Genomic DNA, 18541 nt, shown 5'->3' on the forward strand with positions numbered 1-18541 from the left:
AGTCTGCGCTTCATGGCTAACTTTCCGAAAAATGAACGCTGTTGCAGTTGTTTCTTTATTTACTTTTTGCTCTCCAGCCTTGTTTTTATCTTGGACTCTCCAAAATAAAAGAAGAACAAGTTTAAGCGCGTGTTGTATGCAGGTGAATGTGTCATATTGATGGTGTCGTATTTTTCCTCCATGTTTTTATTTTTCATTTCACATGCTGAACTAAGATTATGGAAGTGATAATCATCCAGTTGCTCCATGAAAAAAATGTAATGAAAAAAAATAACCTTCTATAATATTGCTCTTCAGGTGTACATGTGTTGCTCCACCGTTTGTGTTCCAAATTTATAGTTGATTAAAGGGTTATAAAACCGAATACCAATGCTCATTGTTAGCTTGTCAAAGGTGGTTTTTCAGTCTGTTAGCTTGAAGGCTCTTTTCTGAAGAATTACTGCTAATTATGAAGCGAGTTGGGTTTGCTGTCACCATACAACGCTTGTACTGTATCTCAAAATTAGGCTTGCAAGTCAAAGCAAAAAAGTGATTTGATTCAAACGACAGAGCCAGTGCGTGTGTGACGGGCAGATCCAACAGCTCTGTAAGAGCGCCATGAGAGCCCTCAACGCATGAACACCCTATTTTATCAGTTGAGCCCAGGAGAGGGTCAGGAGCGAGGCGAGAGACAGACGGATAGACAGAGAGTGAGAGGGGAGGTCACGCGGAGAAAAATAGTTCCCTCGCTCTTCTCTCGTCCCCATTCATGCTGCCTGTCCGTCTCCTCTCTTGTCTCCGGTCTCCTTTTCTTTCTCACATCACACTCGCGCCATCTCTTACTCTAATTGAAGTGCTTTTGTGGCGTGGAATGAGAAGGATAACTGAAAACAGTCTGCAAAGCCAACAGTGTCCCTGGTCTTGCTCCTTGAGTAGATGCTTTACTTTGAGACATTTCAATAGTCTTGCATTATCCGCAATTTCACATCCCGCTGGAGTACCACGGCATTCTTCTTTTGCATATGTGTGATTTTTTTTTTTGTAGTCCTTTTCAAGTAGCTTTCATATATTTTGGTCGGATCTATTCGATAAATAATAAAATGATAAAATAATGTTATTGATATTGTTGTTTCTAATCTGATTATACGTAGTTGTAATAAAGGCCGTCTTACAATTTGAGTCATAAATATATTTATTTAGCTCATTTGATACATTATAAGCATTAAGACTAGCTTGAGAAATGATAGAAACATACACAAAACATTTTCTGGTGCCTTATTTTACAAATGGTTCATTCACAAACTTTCTTCAATTCCACTGAATTGACGATATTAAAAATGTTGTCGCACAAAATGTTCAGGTCAAGAGCGCAGCCTGTCAAAAGTGATGAAATGCACGAAAAATGCAAATTGGGAAACTCGTGAATTATAATTAATTGTGATGAGCACCTCAAACTCCCAAGCAACTTTAAGCTTTCCTGCGAGGCAATTACAGCCGCTTCCTCATCCGTGCCGCATTCATCCTCCACACTTATCTTAGGGCGCCCAGAAATGAGTTTGCACCCGCTCCCCTCCGGAGGCACCGTGGAGACGTGACCCGATGTGGGAGGAGCTTTACCTGGACGCTCGCTCAAACGTGAGCGTGTAATGGTTAAGACAGCTGCCTCTGGCGCTAGCGGCCAATAGGGTGAAAGTTCATCGCCGGTGACGTCTGACTCTGCAGCGCCGCAACCTGTCAATCCATTAAAAAACGGAATATCAGGCTGAAAAAGCGGGGCTCGGAGTTCTGTAATTTTCCATCCCTTCATTTCATTGATTGCAGTTAATTTGAATCTGTCTTGATTTTTTTTTTTCATGCTTTTATAAGTTCCAGGATGATTTCATATCTATTTATGGCTCAAACCCTTTATGGTTCAGTGATTATCAAAATAAATTCAAATGTTCACTGGATAACATGAAATCGATTTATTTTTAGTTATGTGACTTTTTGCGTTGTTTATTGTTAATATCATGAATAATTTGACTTGATTGTAAATTTGTTATGACCATGATCTGTCTTTGTTGGTTGAATGGATTTAGTTGCCAAATATGGTTCCTTGCCAAACAGGATTGACACTTTTAACATTAATGGCATAAGAACAGTAATAATCACCAATCACCCAAAATCACTAAAATTCAGAAAATGATTCATCCTGAAAGATGTGCGGCCTGTAATCTTTTAAAAAAAAAAAAAAAAAGGTTTTTTTTTTATTTAAAGAGGGTGTACTTATTTGTGGAGCTGACCGTATTAAGAATAACAACCCAGCAAAACAAAGCCAATCCCACACACATGCACGGAGGAGTATATCCTGCTATTTGAACGGATCATGTTTTCTATTGTCTGAGTCATAGCTGTCGATATCCCCTTCAAACATGCTCACATCAATAAGACCCCCAACAAGTGATATGAGAGGCAACACCTACGGCACCGCATTGATCAGGGTGACATTTGCTTTGCACACCTACTAAATGTCCCGCCCTTGTCACAACGTTTGGAGAAAATCACACAGATCGATGACACTCGCACGCCGACAAATCCGTGCGCACATGCAAGCACACAAACATAACACACAAATGCCACCGGGGGATTGAACTCAATTCCAACTTCATTGAGTGTTCTTGGTCATCGCTAATGTGATGATTTGGAGTCCTCTTCATATTTTTCCCGGGAAACATGACATATTTTGTTTAAATGTTTTTGGCCCAGCCTTTTCACATTTTAACATTTACTTTTTTTGCACATATATATATATATATATATATATATATATATTTTATTTATATTTATTTTATTTATATTTTATATTTATATTTTATTTTTATTTATTTTTTTCTTTCTTTTCCTGTCTAGGTAAGAGTGACCCATTCTGTGTAGTGGAGCTGAGTAACGATCGACTGCAGACTCACACCGTTTACAAAAACCTTAACCCGGAGTGGAACAAGGTCTTCACTTTGTGAGTATAGTTGTTTAAAACTGCTGTAATATTAAAAACAATATATGCTTTAAACTATAATGTTCGTGTATATACTGGAGAAGAGTAACTCTATTGAAGTTTTTTCAGCTCCATCAGTATTGAGTCCAAAGTTGTGGAATTCCCAGTGATGGGACATTTAATCATTCTTTGAGTGCACATAGCCTCTTTTCTATACATAACATCGGCCAACTTGATAGCCTACTTTTACAAATATGACACCACTCTACTTATACTTGCACTTGATACAAATGTAGTACACTGACACATCATGGGCTTTGATATATTCCAAAATGTATGCAAAGCAATTGTAAAGGCTTCACGTTTCAACTTGTCTTCTAAAAGAATGAAAGCAAGCTTTTGTGCTGAGGCCTGGCTTTTTAAACTGTTTCTTGTTGTCATCCAGTAACGTGAAGGACATCCACACAGTGCTTGAGGTCACCGTCTACGACGAGGACCGAGACAGAAGCGCAGACTTCCTGGGGAAAGTGGCCATTCCTTTACTCAATGTGAGTCCAACTGTGGATTTTTTTCTTAAAACATTGAAGTTATAAAAAGCATAGGTTATTTTTGCACACGCACCGACGAGTCCGTTTGCTTTTGAGATGACAGACAGGAAGGTGATGTGACGAGATAGACTGATGGGTCCAAAAAAAAAAGACTGATGTGTGAGAAGAAAGGAAGCACGTTATGAAAATGACACTGATCAAGAGATGAAATGACACCATTGTAGGAAATGTTTCTATACGCGTGTCGTGTGACTGAAGCGTGTCGTATATATCCGGGCCGGGCCGAGCCGGGCCGTGCCATGTGATTCCCCAGGATAGCTAATTTCTGTTTGACAGAGGCGAGCTGCTGTGGGTAATGAACAGGTACTTGTCAGAGTTGCCACAGTTGTTTTGGGTTCCCTGTCAACGCCGGCAGCCGGGGTTCAAAGGTGGCCCGGGGAGCCGATTCAGTCGGGTATTGCCAGACAGACGCCTGTCATGTCCCTCTCCCACAGATCCAAAATGGAGAACGCAAAGCCTACGCCTTGAAAAGCAAGGAGCTGACAGGGCCAACCAAAGGGGTCATCTTTCTTGAAATAGACGTCATTTTTAACGCTGTAAGTTTTTTTTTTTGTTTTCCCTTCTTCCCTCTTTAGATTCTTCTCCCGTATTTAAAAAAAAAAAATGTTTGTCCCCCATCCTCTTGCTCACCCCATTCTGTCCCCCGCCTTCCCTCGTTCACATCTCATTCTTCGTCCGGTGTGCCCTCATCCTCGTTTTGGCTCTAATTATGGAAGGCTCCTTCTCAGCATCCTTTGTTCATTCTCACTGTGTGTGTGTGTCCTGTAGCCGCCATCTTATTACTCACCCCCCCCCCCCCCCCCCCCCTCACCCACTTGCTCCAACCTCACACGAGTGTGTGTGGGCTATGCATGTGTTGCAATCTGGGGAAATATTTAGCGGTCATCACTTTAATTTGGGTAAATAATTCACTTGGTTGTTCTCTGTTGTCTTCCAGGTGAAGGCTGGTCTCAGGACGTTGATCCCCATTGAGCAGAAGTATATTGAGGAGGAGCCCAGAGTGTCCAAACAGGTCAATAGCTCTCTAAATTCTTCATACAGAAAATATTAGAAAAATGTGTGAATTTTTGTTGGTGCACTTTGTTTTTTTGGGAAAAACTGCTCGAAATGTTCACTTATTTTACAACAAAATAGATGTTTGACGACTTGTTGGAAGACATTTTCATTGTCACTCAAAATCAAAAATCGTGTCTCCCAAAATCAAACGAAAATAAAATGTGTTACAGACACGCATTTAAATATTCACCAAATTTTAAAATACATTTTTGCTGGATAATGCATCACATTGTATACTAAGTAAAAATAATAATAATTTTCATGAAAGTATTTTTAAATATAAATGTATTGTAAAATCTACATATAATATATTTCTTTTGATAAAAATAAAAATGCAACCATAGGAAATTAAATATATAAATGTGCAATAAAATAATTACAAAATATATTTTGGTGATCCAAGTGCTGTTGGAAGAAATCCTGGACTCCAAATAATTTCTTTTCAAATCTTTAAAATGACATTTTGGTTGAATCATTGTAATGTGTCAGGATTCCATCATCATAAATGCCATGTGGCTATATTTCATGTGTTTGCTAATCCTATGCTAAAGATTTACCCCATTTCAATACAATAAAACAATGGCATAAAAAAAAAAAGTTACCTGAAATGAGCCAGCGCACATTTCTATGATCACAAATACACGTCTACCCCGGCCGGGCGTGTCGCACGTCGTAAGCGCTAACCGGCGAGCCGGGCATCGAGCGGCATCTCGTCAAGCCCAACGACTGTGCGGGCAAGATAAAACAAGGTGATTGAAGAGGGAAAACAGCGTTTCATTTTTGTTTCTTCTCTCCTCTCTCCCTTCTCTCATCTGTCAGCCGCCTCGCATCCACCCCGGCTGGGTGAATAGAAATGTCAAGCTGTCAACTGCGGGGTGCATAAGTAGATTGGCCGTCCTTATAGATGGCCCTTTTTTGCCACTGCTGCTTTGCACTTCATTGTCACGCCGCTCAGTGTGGCAGCAGCACAAAGGGCTGAATGGCTGGGGCCGGCCCACATCACACATGTCATATGAGGGACCGTTTGGGCGCAGTAGTCAATGCTGCGCCATGCCCTGCCACACACATCACTAGCCAACACAGTGCGACGCACACAAACATCTCCCATACTGCCCTCGTTTCAAACCTCGACCCCCCCCAAGTGGCAGAATCTCAATCTCACCTCTGACTCGTAGAGATGACCCATGTCAGCGTCTCACAATGATGATGTCACTGGCTGCTTTGGAAGGCTGGCCCCTGGAGGCCGCGAGGGCTGTTGTGTGCCATCGCCCCCCCCCTACTGTTGCTTGCTGATTAGTTGGAAGAAAAGTATCTGCCAAAGACGTTCTACTTGAAGACCTGACCACTTAGGAAGGTCTTTTTCTACAAACGACTAAGGCACTTGTGAAGGAAATACAAAAATGTTCCACCCTTCAACAACTGGTACAGCACAATTTTTCCTTTGGTCAACTATAGAAATAAATAAATAAATAAATAAATAAACAAACCATCCATCCAAACTGAAGTCGTATGATCTAAATCTTTTAATGACTTTTTCTGGTCTTTTTGATTCTCCTCCATACCGAGCGAGCTCAGTCCTTATTAGGCTGTCCAAACAAGCGCAGTATGATATTCCCATGGAGCCCACAGAGCTTTATTTTTGAAGTGAGGTCAAAGCTACAAATCTTCAGCTAAAGTGACGCGATACTTAATTTTGCAAAGTGACAGCAAAATGAGATACGGCGAGGTTTAAATTTCTCTTATTAGGAGATGAGGAGACTTTATCACGCCGGCTCCAACCGATGCGTAAAAACAAAAAGTCTCGGAGCTGCACATCTTGACAACGTCAACATTTTCACCATCGCTGACGTCAATGATATGGCGCATAATAAGCCCTTCGTTTATCCTCAGTTCCTAATGGCATCTTAAATCCTTCTTCTCTCCTGTCTACTTTGCAGTTGCTGTTGCGCAACTTCAACAGAGTGAGGCGCTGCATCATGTTCATCATCAACACCGGTTATTACATCAACAGCTGCTTCGAATGGGAATCTCCCCAGAGGAGCATCTGTGCCTTTGTGGTGAGTAGACGTTGCCTCGCAGGCTATTCGTCGCAGAAGTTGGGCCTGCTGGCTCAATACAGCACTATTTTATTTATTTTTTTATCTATAAGGCGCACTGGGTTCGAAGGTGCATTACTGCACATTAAGGGAAACAAACCAGTGCCGCAAGTAAGTCAAACTGAACTTAAGTCGCGTTGTCTGTTTGGAAAAATTCAAAATGAAAGCTCTTGAAGTGTGCCTTATAGTATGAAAAAATTCAGCATCAATTAAATAAATAAAATAAAATATATAATAAAATAAATTAAATGCCTCATTTGATAACTGCTGGGAAGGAGCCAGTCTTGATCAAGTTACCGTATTTTCCGGACTATAAGGCGCACCTAAAAACCTAACGTTTTCTCAAAAGCCGACAGTGCGCCTTATAGTCCGGTGCGCCTTATATATGGACCAAATTCCTAAATTTAAACTGGCCCGAAGCATTGTGTCATGAAATCAATCATAAGTGGCCCGCTGGAGACTATGAATCATGAATCAAAAAGACTATGGATCATTTCTTTGTGATTATAAAGTAATTTGTTGCATCTGAAGTTGAAATAAAAAAGATAAAATGGAGAATGATATGATTTGGATAAAAAATCTGACGTGATGCATTAATGGTGCGCCTTATAGTCCGGTGCGCCTTATATAAGGACAAAGTTTTAAAATGGGCCATTCATTGAAGGTGCGCCTTATAGTCCGGTGCGCCTTATAGTCCGGAAAATACGGTACTTAGAAAAAAGATCTGGGAAGCAATCCCACTTCATCTGGAATTAAGAGGTGATTTGTGATTGGATGGCAGATTACCTGCAGGACAAAATGTTGTAAAGAGTCGCACAGCAAGCAGACTCGTCTCGCTCAGGGTTGAACGACTCAAGCTGCCATCACACGGGCATATTGATCCGTTAACATTTTCCCAACTGTGTGTGCGTGCGTTCAAGTGGCACATTTTCGCTTCGGTAGCGCCGCACTTGCCATTAAGGAATTGAAAGGGAAGTGTCAAAAATGAGACTGACACAAAGTATGCATCCAGTTCCTCCGGTTCTGAGTAACTGTGCATTATTGTACGTACTTAAATCGAGTATTTCAAGGCAATAAAATGGGAATGTAGGCCAAGGACAACGTGTTTTATAGTTTATTGAAAGGCTGAAATTCAAGCATCATTTTTGCTTTTCCTCACGAGCCCCTCCCACTCGTGCGAGTGTGTTGACGTAGGAGTGTGCACTTAGCTAAAAGCATCAGTGTTTAGGACCTCTCCTTTACACAGGTACCCCCCCCATTTCTTCATCACTCTCTCTCATCCCTCTCTCACTTCCAGAGGCCTCTTAATCACTTTGCTCATCTCTTTAAGTGGCTTTTTATGGGTGGGGGGGGCATCTGGCTAAGGTGGTGCGTTTCTGAAGGTGTGTGTGCGTGTGTGTGATTATGGGCATGTGTGTGTGTGTTATCCGTCTTCCCGGACAGATGTTGCACTTAACTTTTCAGAATGACCCTCTCTAGCTTGCAGAGGTGGCGTAGATGTCTAAATGTTATAAGTGTGTGCAAAGCGGGCTTTGCTTTGGTTTATTTGCAGTTTTGGAAGTACTGAAAATGCCGCAGCATGGCATTCACGTCTTGCCTGCCAGATTTGGCATTTCCATTGGCATGTGCACAGCTGCGATGGCGTGGTCTCACATGCAGCGTTGCTCACTCACGCCCACGCTTGCGTCTCCCACCCATCCCGATGGTGGAAAAAGAGCCACGGCGAGGAATTGGCGCCGCAGAGCGGCCCGCCGTCACCTCCTGTCCCGCACGATGGCAGGTGGCGCTATGACTCTCCTTCTTTTCCACTTTGCGCACCTGCAAGGTGTGTCTTCCTATCGAGTTCCTCTTTATCTGGCGTCCCTGGGAAGCTTGGGTTCACGTGCCGGGTTCACGTGCCGCCTCCAACCAGACGAGGCCGTTATTGCCCCGGAGACCACCGGCCGCCTCACGGCTCTTCCTCCAAACAAATTTGCTGTAACTTTATCTGCAATTGGGCCTGGGATCGGAGGCAAATAGAGGCGGCTTTGTGAGGCTCGGGGAAGGGCGAGGGCAGCCAGCCGGGGGTTGTCGGTGGGGAGGCAGGGGAAATGATACTGGGCGCTTTTATGTCAGGCAAAGTAGGACTCTTATCAGGAAGAGAGCCCAGACAAGGGAGCTACTTCGAGAGGAAACTGGAGCACCTATCACCTGCTTTGCATTTAGATAAAAATTCAGCCTGGTGAAATAAAAAAAAAAAAAAAAGGCAAAAAGCAAAGACAGGTACAGAAGCATCTTTCGGTGTGTGTGTATTCACATGTCGTGCAGTGTCACACACACTGGAGGAGTCGGTGGTACACGGCACACCACTCCAGGTCTCTTTAAATTGCTCCTTTGACTCCTCTTCAAAGAGACTGTCTTAACTTTAAAAACTTCTCCAGTCATGGCTTCGTCTTTGCCCACAGCAAGGGACAACTTTGAACAATTTACTTGAACATTTTACCGCTTTTTTTGTTGAAATGTAGCGTCAAGACTAACACAGAATACCAAGTCGGAGTTTAATCACCAGAGATAACGACTCGTGAATGAGAAAAATGTCGCAGAATTATGCCAGTTAAGCTGAACAAATGTCGGCGGAGTTCACTTAAACGCCATCAAACTAAATCATAAGCAGTTCAGAGCTTCCAGTTTGCTTTTTGGATGACGAGCGCAGCAAAGGCTGCTGTGTTCTGCAGGCGTCCAGCAGGGGGCAGTCTAGCACCACTGAATGATGCTTTGGGGGAGGCCCGGTCCAAAGCAGGACCGCAGTCTCTTCCCCTCTCTCTCGAGTTACATCAAACTTAACAGGACTTCTGCTTCGCTATCTGGCAACACTTAGTGCCAGCATGGAAAATGATGTAAGCGAGATAAAGGCGACCTCTGAAATCCAAACTTCGCTTTCACTCCACTGAGACAGAACAGGGGAAAAGTTTGCCTGGTGTGCGGTTAATGTAAGCCAAAGTACTGAATATTACCCTCCCACAGTGCCGCGGCGAGGACGCGGGCTGTGTTTTGAAACAAATAACGCCGGCTCCAGCTCTCCATGAGCGCTGACTGCTTGAATAAAACATTTGGACTTTTGCGTGTTGTTGACAGCCTTTTTTGTTCAGGGGATTTCTTAATATTGAACCAGGCATCAAAGAATTACGCAATCCAACTGCAGGGATTGTCAAAAACAATTAGGTTATTGATTCTTGCTCCTTGTTATTCCAGCTAAAAGGATCGCCATAATGATTCGGCTTTTATGTTTGGTCCATTTTGGTCTTATTCCAAAGTCACCTCAGTAAATTAATTAATTGTAACCCCCAGTTTATTTGAAATGGCTTACCATTTAACTAATATTGTCTTAAGTACGTCTTTAAAAAAAAAGTCAGGATGGACCTCAGTGGGCTGAATTATTAATCGGATAAAGTGCAATTTGTCATTATTTTCACTATTATATTTTCTTTATTTACAATACAATACTGATAGTCCAGGTAATGCCTTTTATTCTTAAAATATAATTGAATTAAAAATGTAAGATGCTTATTTGGTGAGCACCAGGAAATTATGTTCATCAATGAAATATTTTGTGTCAAGAGTACGTAGGCTCAAACAGACAAGCTACAGTCAATTTATATTCACTGTACAGTTGAATGCAAAATGATTTCCCCAAATTTCTCACGATAAACCATCACAGATGGCTCCAAAATGTCCACGGCCACAAAGTACGATCTGAAGCTAGATATGGACAGCTTCACTACCTTTTCTGCTATGAGCGTCCCGTTTTTGTTCTGTTGTTGCTTTCCCTCTGCCTTTTTGTGGTCACTGACATCCACAGCGGGCTCCTTCCCACTCCTTCATCCCCAGGCGAAGAGCTTGCAATGTAGCGTCGGGAGCAATGGGGGGTGGCCGCCGTGATGGACCGGTCTTGCTGGATCCGTCCAGGCACCGCGGGGCCATTGCTAACCAGCCTGGGGGGATGGGGGGGGGGGCACGAAGATGGGGCAGGGCCGTCTGCTTCTGAGCTGGTGCTTGTTCCAGCTGCCTGTCACAACGTGGCCCTCAGCTACCGCAGCCCAATGGAAGAGAAATGAAAGGGCGAGCACAGGTTAACAGCCTTAAGGGAAGTTTTTTTTTTTTTTTTTAATATATGAAAGCTTTCAAGATTTGAAGCCAACATCAGGACAGTAAGGTGCAGCTTGTGTGATTTCAACATGCACAGAATGTAATTCTGTTCATGCAATGTTGTGCCCAGACTAATATTTATTATTGTGTATTTAGAACACAAACAGAGAAATGGTTGTAATTGTTTATTTATAACTTCAAGAGCCCCTTTGTACATTTTAGTACAGTCGCGTGTCGGCACCTCATTTGCACAGCGTTTGATTAGACGTGTTTTAATTAACGTTACTGATCTTGCACGTTTGGAGTCTTGATGGTTTGTAGGAAGTTGGATATTTTTAGAAGGTTAGAATTTGGCGGTGCATTGCTGTTAGTGAGGAGTGATGGGAAGTGGTCTTTTTAGCTTTAAATGATATTCAAAACAATTTTTTAGTTTTGTTTTTAGGACTTATACGATCCCATGGTTTTGGGTACGCACTCTCAAAGTCTGTTCCTTTTGGGACACTATTTATTTATTGGTTTTATTAATTTACATGAAAAAATACATTCCTCATTGTGGCCATTATCTTTAATTCATGCTTGGTTTGTTTGTGCTTAATTTCAAATTCAGTTTAAGGTCTTTTTTTTTTTTTCCTTATCAAAAACTTCTTATTATGAGTTTCCAAACTTTTCTGTGATAAAGGAGACAAAACAAGTATTTTTTTTGTTCAGATGCCGAGTTGCATGTGTTCATGTGTGGGTGGGTGTAAAGACATTTCTATACTGATGGCTGAGCGATGAATGTGCCCACTCTTATGTTTCAACAGAAGTACATGCGCACGCTCTCCTTTTGAGAAGAGAACACGCCTTTATTAGGCCAACAATGGGGAAACTTTTTTTTCCAGCAGCAAAGTGGTAAAGTACTATTTAAAAAAAGTACGAGTGGCATCTCTGGCAAGTGTACAATTAATATCTAACATTCCATTATTGGCATGTTGATCATCTGCTGTTCGCTGAAAATATCCTTATAAGAAATCCAGTACTTTAAAAATACATGAACAATATTTACACATTTTCAGCATTTGTATTTATTTAAATCTTTATTAATTTCACATGCTATCTCATTAACATTATCTGAAATGGTGAAAACAATGCCAGCAGCCTGCATTATTAGCAATTTCTCTTTCTCACAGAGACTAAAAAGGCTTGTCAAGGGCCGAATGCAGTTTTTTGTTTTTTTTTCTCTTCATCAAAGGTTAATTTTCAGACGGTGCCTTACTTGTTTGCTGATGAGAGGGGAAGCGCAGAGGTTATGGTTTTGGCAGCTGGGTGCAGAGGCGAGCCATACGAGTCTTCGATGGGGTATTGCGGCTTGGAGTGACAGGGTTAGGGACTCGGGGTGTGGTCGGTGTGAGCTAGGTCAGATGCTGGGCTTGAGTGGCGAAGGGTCAGAAAGCATCAATGACCTCAGCCCCCCCCCGGGATGATTGGCATGAGGGACGGCTTGTGCTCATCCTTCCTCTCCTCTACTCAAGGCCCGACGGAGCCTCGAGGGTCAAGGTGTTGAACCTGGGCCGGGTGCTGGAAGGCCCGCACCTTTTGTTAACAACACCGTCCTATTTTCACGCCGAGGTTATGATTCCGCATACGAATGCATTCTCACTAGGATAGAACGTAAACAATCCTCGCCATTGTCATGGAGTAATACTTTTCCCTTTTTCCCCATTCCAGCTCTTTGTCGTCCTGGTGTGGAACTTTGAACTCTATATGATTCCGCTGGCTTTGTTGCTACCCTTGGCCTGGAACTACATTCTCATCACGTCGGGCAAGGATACGAGGCAAGATGTGGTGAGTGCGGCCTCTGTAAGCTGGCCGATATCCCTCCGCCTTTCTTTCATTCCACTGTAAAAGCCTCTTTGCAGGGGCACACAATGCGCCGTTAAAACTGTGGCGCCATTATTTGATGGGGACGTGGCGCTCTTGTCTCCTCCACAATATTAGCACATTTAAGGTAATTCGACAAGATGAGACGTACTTTGACATACTTAGCCGTTGCGCAACTGACTAGAACCAGTCTCGACCCAAAAGGCGGCATTTGAATAGAAACAATGGCGAGGAACATGCTACATAGGCTTTTAAAACCTCATTTTTGGGATTAGAATGCAGCCATAAAATATATGCAAATGTAGAAATAAACGTGCGAATTATTTTTGGCTGTGAAAAATAATCCATCTGTGGAATCTCAGGTTTTGCCATCTTGAAGGAAAAGAAAGGGAAGAAATAATAGGCGGTCGCATTCAGCTACGCTTACCTGATGCTTTATTTATTTCATTATTTATTTCATTTTTTTTTAATCTCTTCTACTAATTATATCATGTCAAAGCAATGTCATGTTTTAATCTTGGTCAGGCACATTTCGGGAGAGCAGAGAGTGAAAGCGAGAGCAGCACGGCGGAGTGAGCGTGAACAATCAAGTGATTAATTTTAATAAGTGTCTTCTCGAAGTCCAACTTGGAAAAAAGCAGCTAACAGAGCGGACATTCTGTCTTGCCTGGTTTCACAGGTGTATATTTATTTCCTTTTAAAGATCATTTTGGGTGGACTAATTTTGCTCATTTTAATTGTGATGAACAAACTTTCATCGCATGAGTCCATCATAATAAAGCCTGTTATGATAAATATACAAAACCCACACCTTGTTGTGTTTCAGCACTAATCGCATATTATTCTTATTTATATTCTGTATATGAAAAGAAAACCCGAATGAATCTACAAATGAATATTTTATGCTACAAAAAATAGTGTGCAACCTCCAGCTTGTTTAACAAAACTAGCTTTTGAAATTGTGAGACACTTTTATTTTACAGCATAATTTCTACTTGCCTGTAGATGGCGACATTGCTTGACAAAAAAACCACAACACCATTCCCCTCGCATACCTCAAGCCAAAAAAAACCAGCATGATGATTCGTCCTCTCTTACCTGCTAGCCATTCGTGCCACTCTAACGATAGTCCTCTTCCTAATTAAAAGAGGTTATACATTCTTGTGCCTTTCCACTTACTCGACGTACGAGTACGTGCACGCAACTCGCACTCAATGCCGAATGGCTTTTCTCTCCTCTTTGAAAAGCGGACTATTAAGTGTCACAGCAATTGGTTGGAAAATTAAAACATGTTGATACTGTTGTAGTGACGCGAGCGGCTGCAATTAATTGCTGTGCACTTTTAAAGTGATTTGGAATGTTTTTTTTTTTTAAAGCTTTCATTGAACTCACCGATTGGTATGATATTAAAATATGTACAAGTATGTGTTCTAATACAGCCAGAGTAGCCGGCATATGCAGGCATGCTTTCCCTTCCAGAGAAAGGATGCAAATAGAAAAGAAAACAAGGGGAAGAAGCTTTTTTTTTTTTTTTAATGACTTGAAACAACAAACGCGAGTGATTGTGCCGAGCCCAGCTCGGGTCAGCATCCGGAGCGTTGTGGTTTTCCACAAGTCCGGGGTGAAGGTAATGTGTGTTAAACTCTCAGAGAGCGAGAGCACACCAAAAGAAATACACACTTGTGTCCAGACTTCCTAATCAGCCGAAAGGCCTTGATTCATCCAACGGGTTCGATGTGAGCACCCCTCTCCTATTTTACACCACAACTGCTAAACAAACGCGGCGGCGTTCACTCAGGGTCACCGCCTGATGTGTGCTTACACGCTGCCTCGCAAACAGATCTCGGATCAGCGCTCTTTCCCCTCGCCCCAACCTTGACCAGTAGCTGCTAAGCAGTTGCAGCGCCCTCCGAACAGCCATTAAAAAAAGCGGTGACGCACCAGCAAGGTCGTTGACCTCTTCTCTTATCATGTAGCACTCTGACCTTAAAATCCAGACTCTTCAACACCGTTACCTGACTTGCATGTCTTACCTCTCAAACAAACATTTTTTGCCTCTGTGTGTGCGTGACCCCCTGTAGCTGGAAAATGGAATAGCCTCTTAATTAATCACGTGACCTACTCCTCCCATCCATTTCAGAATTTATATGCCGTCCCTGTTATTTATGTAATACCACAAACTGCCAGTAGGCTGGGCTTGCGCAACAAAAAGAGTCTGAGTATCACACTATTATAGCATTATAGTGGACGGTAGCAGCAAACAAGAATAATAAAATCCCAAATAATTTTTGTAAATATTTACAACATGAGACAAATGAAGCTTCAAATTTGCTTCATGAACCACTTGTGCTTTTTGACTCCTCTTGATGCCACAAGCTGTGGGCTGGAAGCACAGCAACTTGCCATTTCTTAAATCCTTTCCTTCAAACAAAAAGTGCCATCTGGAAGAGTCAAAAAAACACAACTGGTTCATGAAACACATTTGAAGCTTCACTAGTACTAGCTGAACCCATACTTGATCATGTCGTTAGGTATTTGTGCCCGCCCGACATCCATTCAGCCCAGCAGAACTCCCTCTTAGACCTCCCATTAACCGAGAGAAGCCCGTCGCAGATGTTGTAAATGTGTTAATTGCTGTGCAGACATTCATAGAGGGCACATACCCAACACACTGATGTCTCTTTCCACCGCAAGATGACGGGCAATTAGGTCTCGTCACACCAGAGGACCTTCCGCTTTATCCCAGGTTACAGACCATTGCTTGGATTCAACCATTGAATCTGGCAACCCATTACAGAAGAGAAGATCTAAATGACCTAAATTGAAACTCGGCTCCAATTTCCACACAATAATCCTAATTAAAAGTGCATAACAGATTGTGTTGAACTTTTCACTGAAACTGCAGCCTTGCTTGCAAAAGTTTAGCATTCGCTTTTTTTTTTTTGACTGTGAAGAAGTCAGTGTGACAGCACCGTATCGCTCATTTGGAAGTCAGTAATAATGTATAGCTTTGTATCATTCGAGAACCAGACTTCATAGCCATTTTTATCTCGTCTATTTTCACCCCGAGCTATCATCTCTGGGAAATAAAGAAAAAAATCTGCGTCTTTAAACACACTCTGCCGTGACATCTGCCCTCATTAAGAGCCCCGCACAACACAGGTACAGAAAGTAAATATTATAAGAAAGCTGGGAGGGGAAAAAGAGGAAACAGCCTATTAGACCGCCAAAAAGTCACATCGCCACTTTTCCCGGATAGAAACGGCAACTCTGGAAAGTAAATGATTGTCGAAAACGAGGATGGAGTGGGAGCGGGAGACAGCAAAAGAAGCATTGGGAGCGATGGGGCGACAGAGGAAGAGGAGGAGGATGGCGGGCGCTCCTCAGCGCAGAGTCAGACATGGCATTTGGTGACAGGTGACAAAATCAAAAGGTCATGTCACTTTTAACTGGGAGCGCCTGCGCCCCACTGATTTCCCTGGTGCCAGCCCGGCACGGCACGGCACCGCTCATCCGGCTGCCTCGCTCTCACGCTCCTCAACTGGCAAAGAGGATGGCAGGCAGAAAGACAGGCGACGAGCCGAGTTTGAAGCGGGACGGGAGCACCGGGAGCATGGGGAACGCCGCTGCCGAATCCTCCCAGCCTGCCGTTTCATCACGCCTGCGTGTTGCCTTCTCTTCATTTCCATCCATTTGTCTGACTCCCTTCATCACCTTTGTGACTATCTGTGCTCTTTGCAAACGGCAGCTCCCGGTGTCTGCCTCGCTTCTCGTTGTTGTTTTGACGATGGCGGCGGGCCTGTTGTCGAGTTTCTCCTTTAGACGTTGGGCTGAAAGCCGACAAAAAGTTGTTGCAGGCTGTTTAACAAGTGTGCGCTCAATTCCACCATTGACAACACATATCTAGAGAGACTCATCAAGAAAAGCCAAGCTTTATTGAATACATGAGGAAATGATGATTTGTTAGTGATGGGAAAATGAAGTTTCAAATTTGCTTCATGAACCAGTTGTTTTTTTTACTCCTCTAGATGGCACAACATTTGGCTGAAAACACACCAACTTGCTATTATACAAAGTATCAATACTTGACTGTCTTGCAATTGTGATAATTAATTAATCAATTCATCAAATATTGGGTAACAAATTGTCATTACTGACATCGCAACATCAATAGGCATGACAAAATGTGGTTGGCAACTAAAAATAGTTTGGCGCAAAAGTAGGTAGTCATTCTTAAGGTAAACATTTTACTTTGTCAATAGGAAAAAAACGATCAATTGCTCTGACACCAGGCAATGAGCTTCTATAATACTCATTATGTTGTCAGCAATGATAAGCAAATAAGTCAGCAAATAAGCAATGAGGAAAGATGGCTTACATTGTGATTCTTCATTGGAATAATAAAGGCGGATCTTCATTAATATGGAAGCATCCTTCACACCCAGCCCCCCATCTTCCAGTCCCAGCGGTACAGGGGCCTCACCCCAATCTAGCTCCCCGCTGGGTAACCCTGGCTGGGGCAGCGCAGATGGAAGGGGGCCCCCCTCCGAGGGCCGTGCCTCTGACAGCTTGTGAAGGGCCCGCGTGGGTCAGCCAAGCTCAGCTAGCAGCCCCTTATCACACTCACAGCCCTCCAAAGTGTGGCGTAGGCATTACGCACACACAGACACATGCCCGTACGCTCGTGAACGGTGCATACCAAGTAGGGCCTTGAGATCCCCCAGCCAGCAAGTCGGACCAACCTCGGCAGCTGCAGAGGTTAAAAACCCCCCCTCCCCTATCAAAGAAAAAGATGGAGGGAGGGAGGGAGGCATTGGAGGGAAAAAGAGGAGAAAGTATATCTTCATGTTCACTGGAATGTCTGCCCAGGCATCAATTCCCCCCGCGGCTGTCATTGGCAAGGTTAGGCTGGCAGATAGTGGAACTCTGCCTGCTTAGACTTGGGAGTTTTTTTTCTTTTTTTCCCCAAGCAAGAGAGGAAATTCACTTGCCAGTCATCACATCCAGATAAAGTTTCCAATATTTTTTTGCATACAATTTGAATTTTTATCAAATCATGGATTTCATTTTATTTTAACTCGTTTTTGAATTAGACTAGTAAAAGCTGTTCAAATATTTGAAAAAGTGAAGACCATTTGCAATTTTAGTCATTTGATGCGCAATATGTCTCCACGGGCCACATAAAATGTGATGGGCCGTATGTGGCCCCCGGGCCTTGGGTTTGACACCAGTGCACGAGAGGCTCTAATGAATGGTCTAATGAAAGCTAAGAATAGAATTTTTTTTTTTTTTTTTTAGCTCCAGTGCTAATAGGACCCCTTTAATGTCTTACTATTTTTCTGATCACTCGTAGTTTATGCTACTTCATATGTCAATGTGTTCAATTCGCCTGATGGCTAACTGCTAGCCACTTGCCGCTCCCGCCGCATTCAACAATATCAGCATATTTTTTTCCCCCATCTACCGCACTCTAAATAAAGGGGTTCAAAATCAAATTACAAATCCTCAGGGATCAGATCATTGTTTTTAGACCTATTCCAATACTTCTGCGGCCTATTTCAACTCTCAATGTCATTGTGCTCGTTTGTACTCTTCCTTGCGCTATATTATCACCGTGTTTGTATGAATTGATGGTGTACGGTGTAATCTGTGTTCGCACCCTGCATCATCTCTGTATTATTTGAATGGCTTTGAATATGTTAATCTCCGACTCTGTCTATGTTGAATTCACCGGAGCGGCTCCGCAGGCGATGTTAGCTCGCTGCGATCCCGTCGACGGCTTTGGCTTTGAGGCCTCCGCTGTTGTAATGATAGTAATTCAAACAACATGATAATGGGGGTAAGAA

At 42.8% G+C, this 18541-nt stretch overlaps 1 protein-coding gene and 1 long non-coding RNA gene across 12 annotated transcripts in view; one reads left to right on the forward strand and one right to left on the reverse strand.

Annotated features, from left to right (window-relative positions):
* The window catches only part of mctp1a (multiple C2 domains, transmembrane 1a), a 61320-nt gene that overhangs the window by 22965 nt on the left and 19814 nt on the right, over window positions 1-18541 (forward strand). For all 11 annotated transcript variants that reach the window (XR_005098721.1, XM_037258374.1, XM_037258373.1 and 8 more), the window contains 6 exons: window positions 2869-2971; window positions 3396-3498; window positions 3993-4094; window positions 4496-4570; window positions 6552-6671; window positions 12543-12659. Coding sequence is in view for 10 of the 11 variants with exons in the window: in XM_037258374.1 (XP_037114269.1) it covers window positions 2869-2971; window positions 3396-3498; window positions 3993-4094; window positions 4496-4570; window positions 6552-6671; window positions 12543-12659 (620 nt within the window). In the remaining variant the exon portion in view is untranslated. The remainder of the gene's footprint in view (window positions 1-2868; window positions 2972-3395; window positions 3499-3992; window positions 4095-4495; window positions 4571-6551; window positions 6672-12542; window positions 12660-18541) is intronic.
* On the reverse strand, window positions 15628-17573 carry LOC119126878. Its single transcript, XR_005098722.1, has 2 exons — window positions 17074-17573; window positions 15628-16525 (listed from the first exon to the last, which is right to left on the reverse strand). It is a non-coding gene; the product is annotated as an uncharacterized LOC119126878 (long non-coding RNA).

Source organism: Syngnathus acus, chromosome 9 (assembly GCF_901709675.1).
Source record: "Syngnathus acus chromosome 9, fSynAcu1.2, whole genome shotgun sequence".
Taxonomy (NCBI): domain Eukaryota; kingdom Metazoa; phylum Chordata; class Actinopteri; order Syngnathiformes; family Syngnathidae; genus Syngnathus; species Syngnathus acus.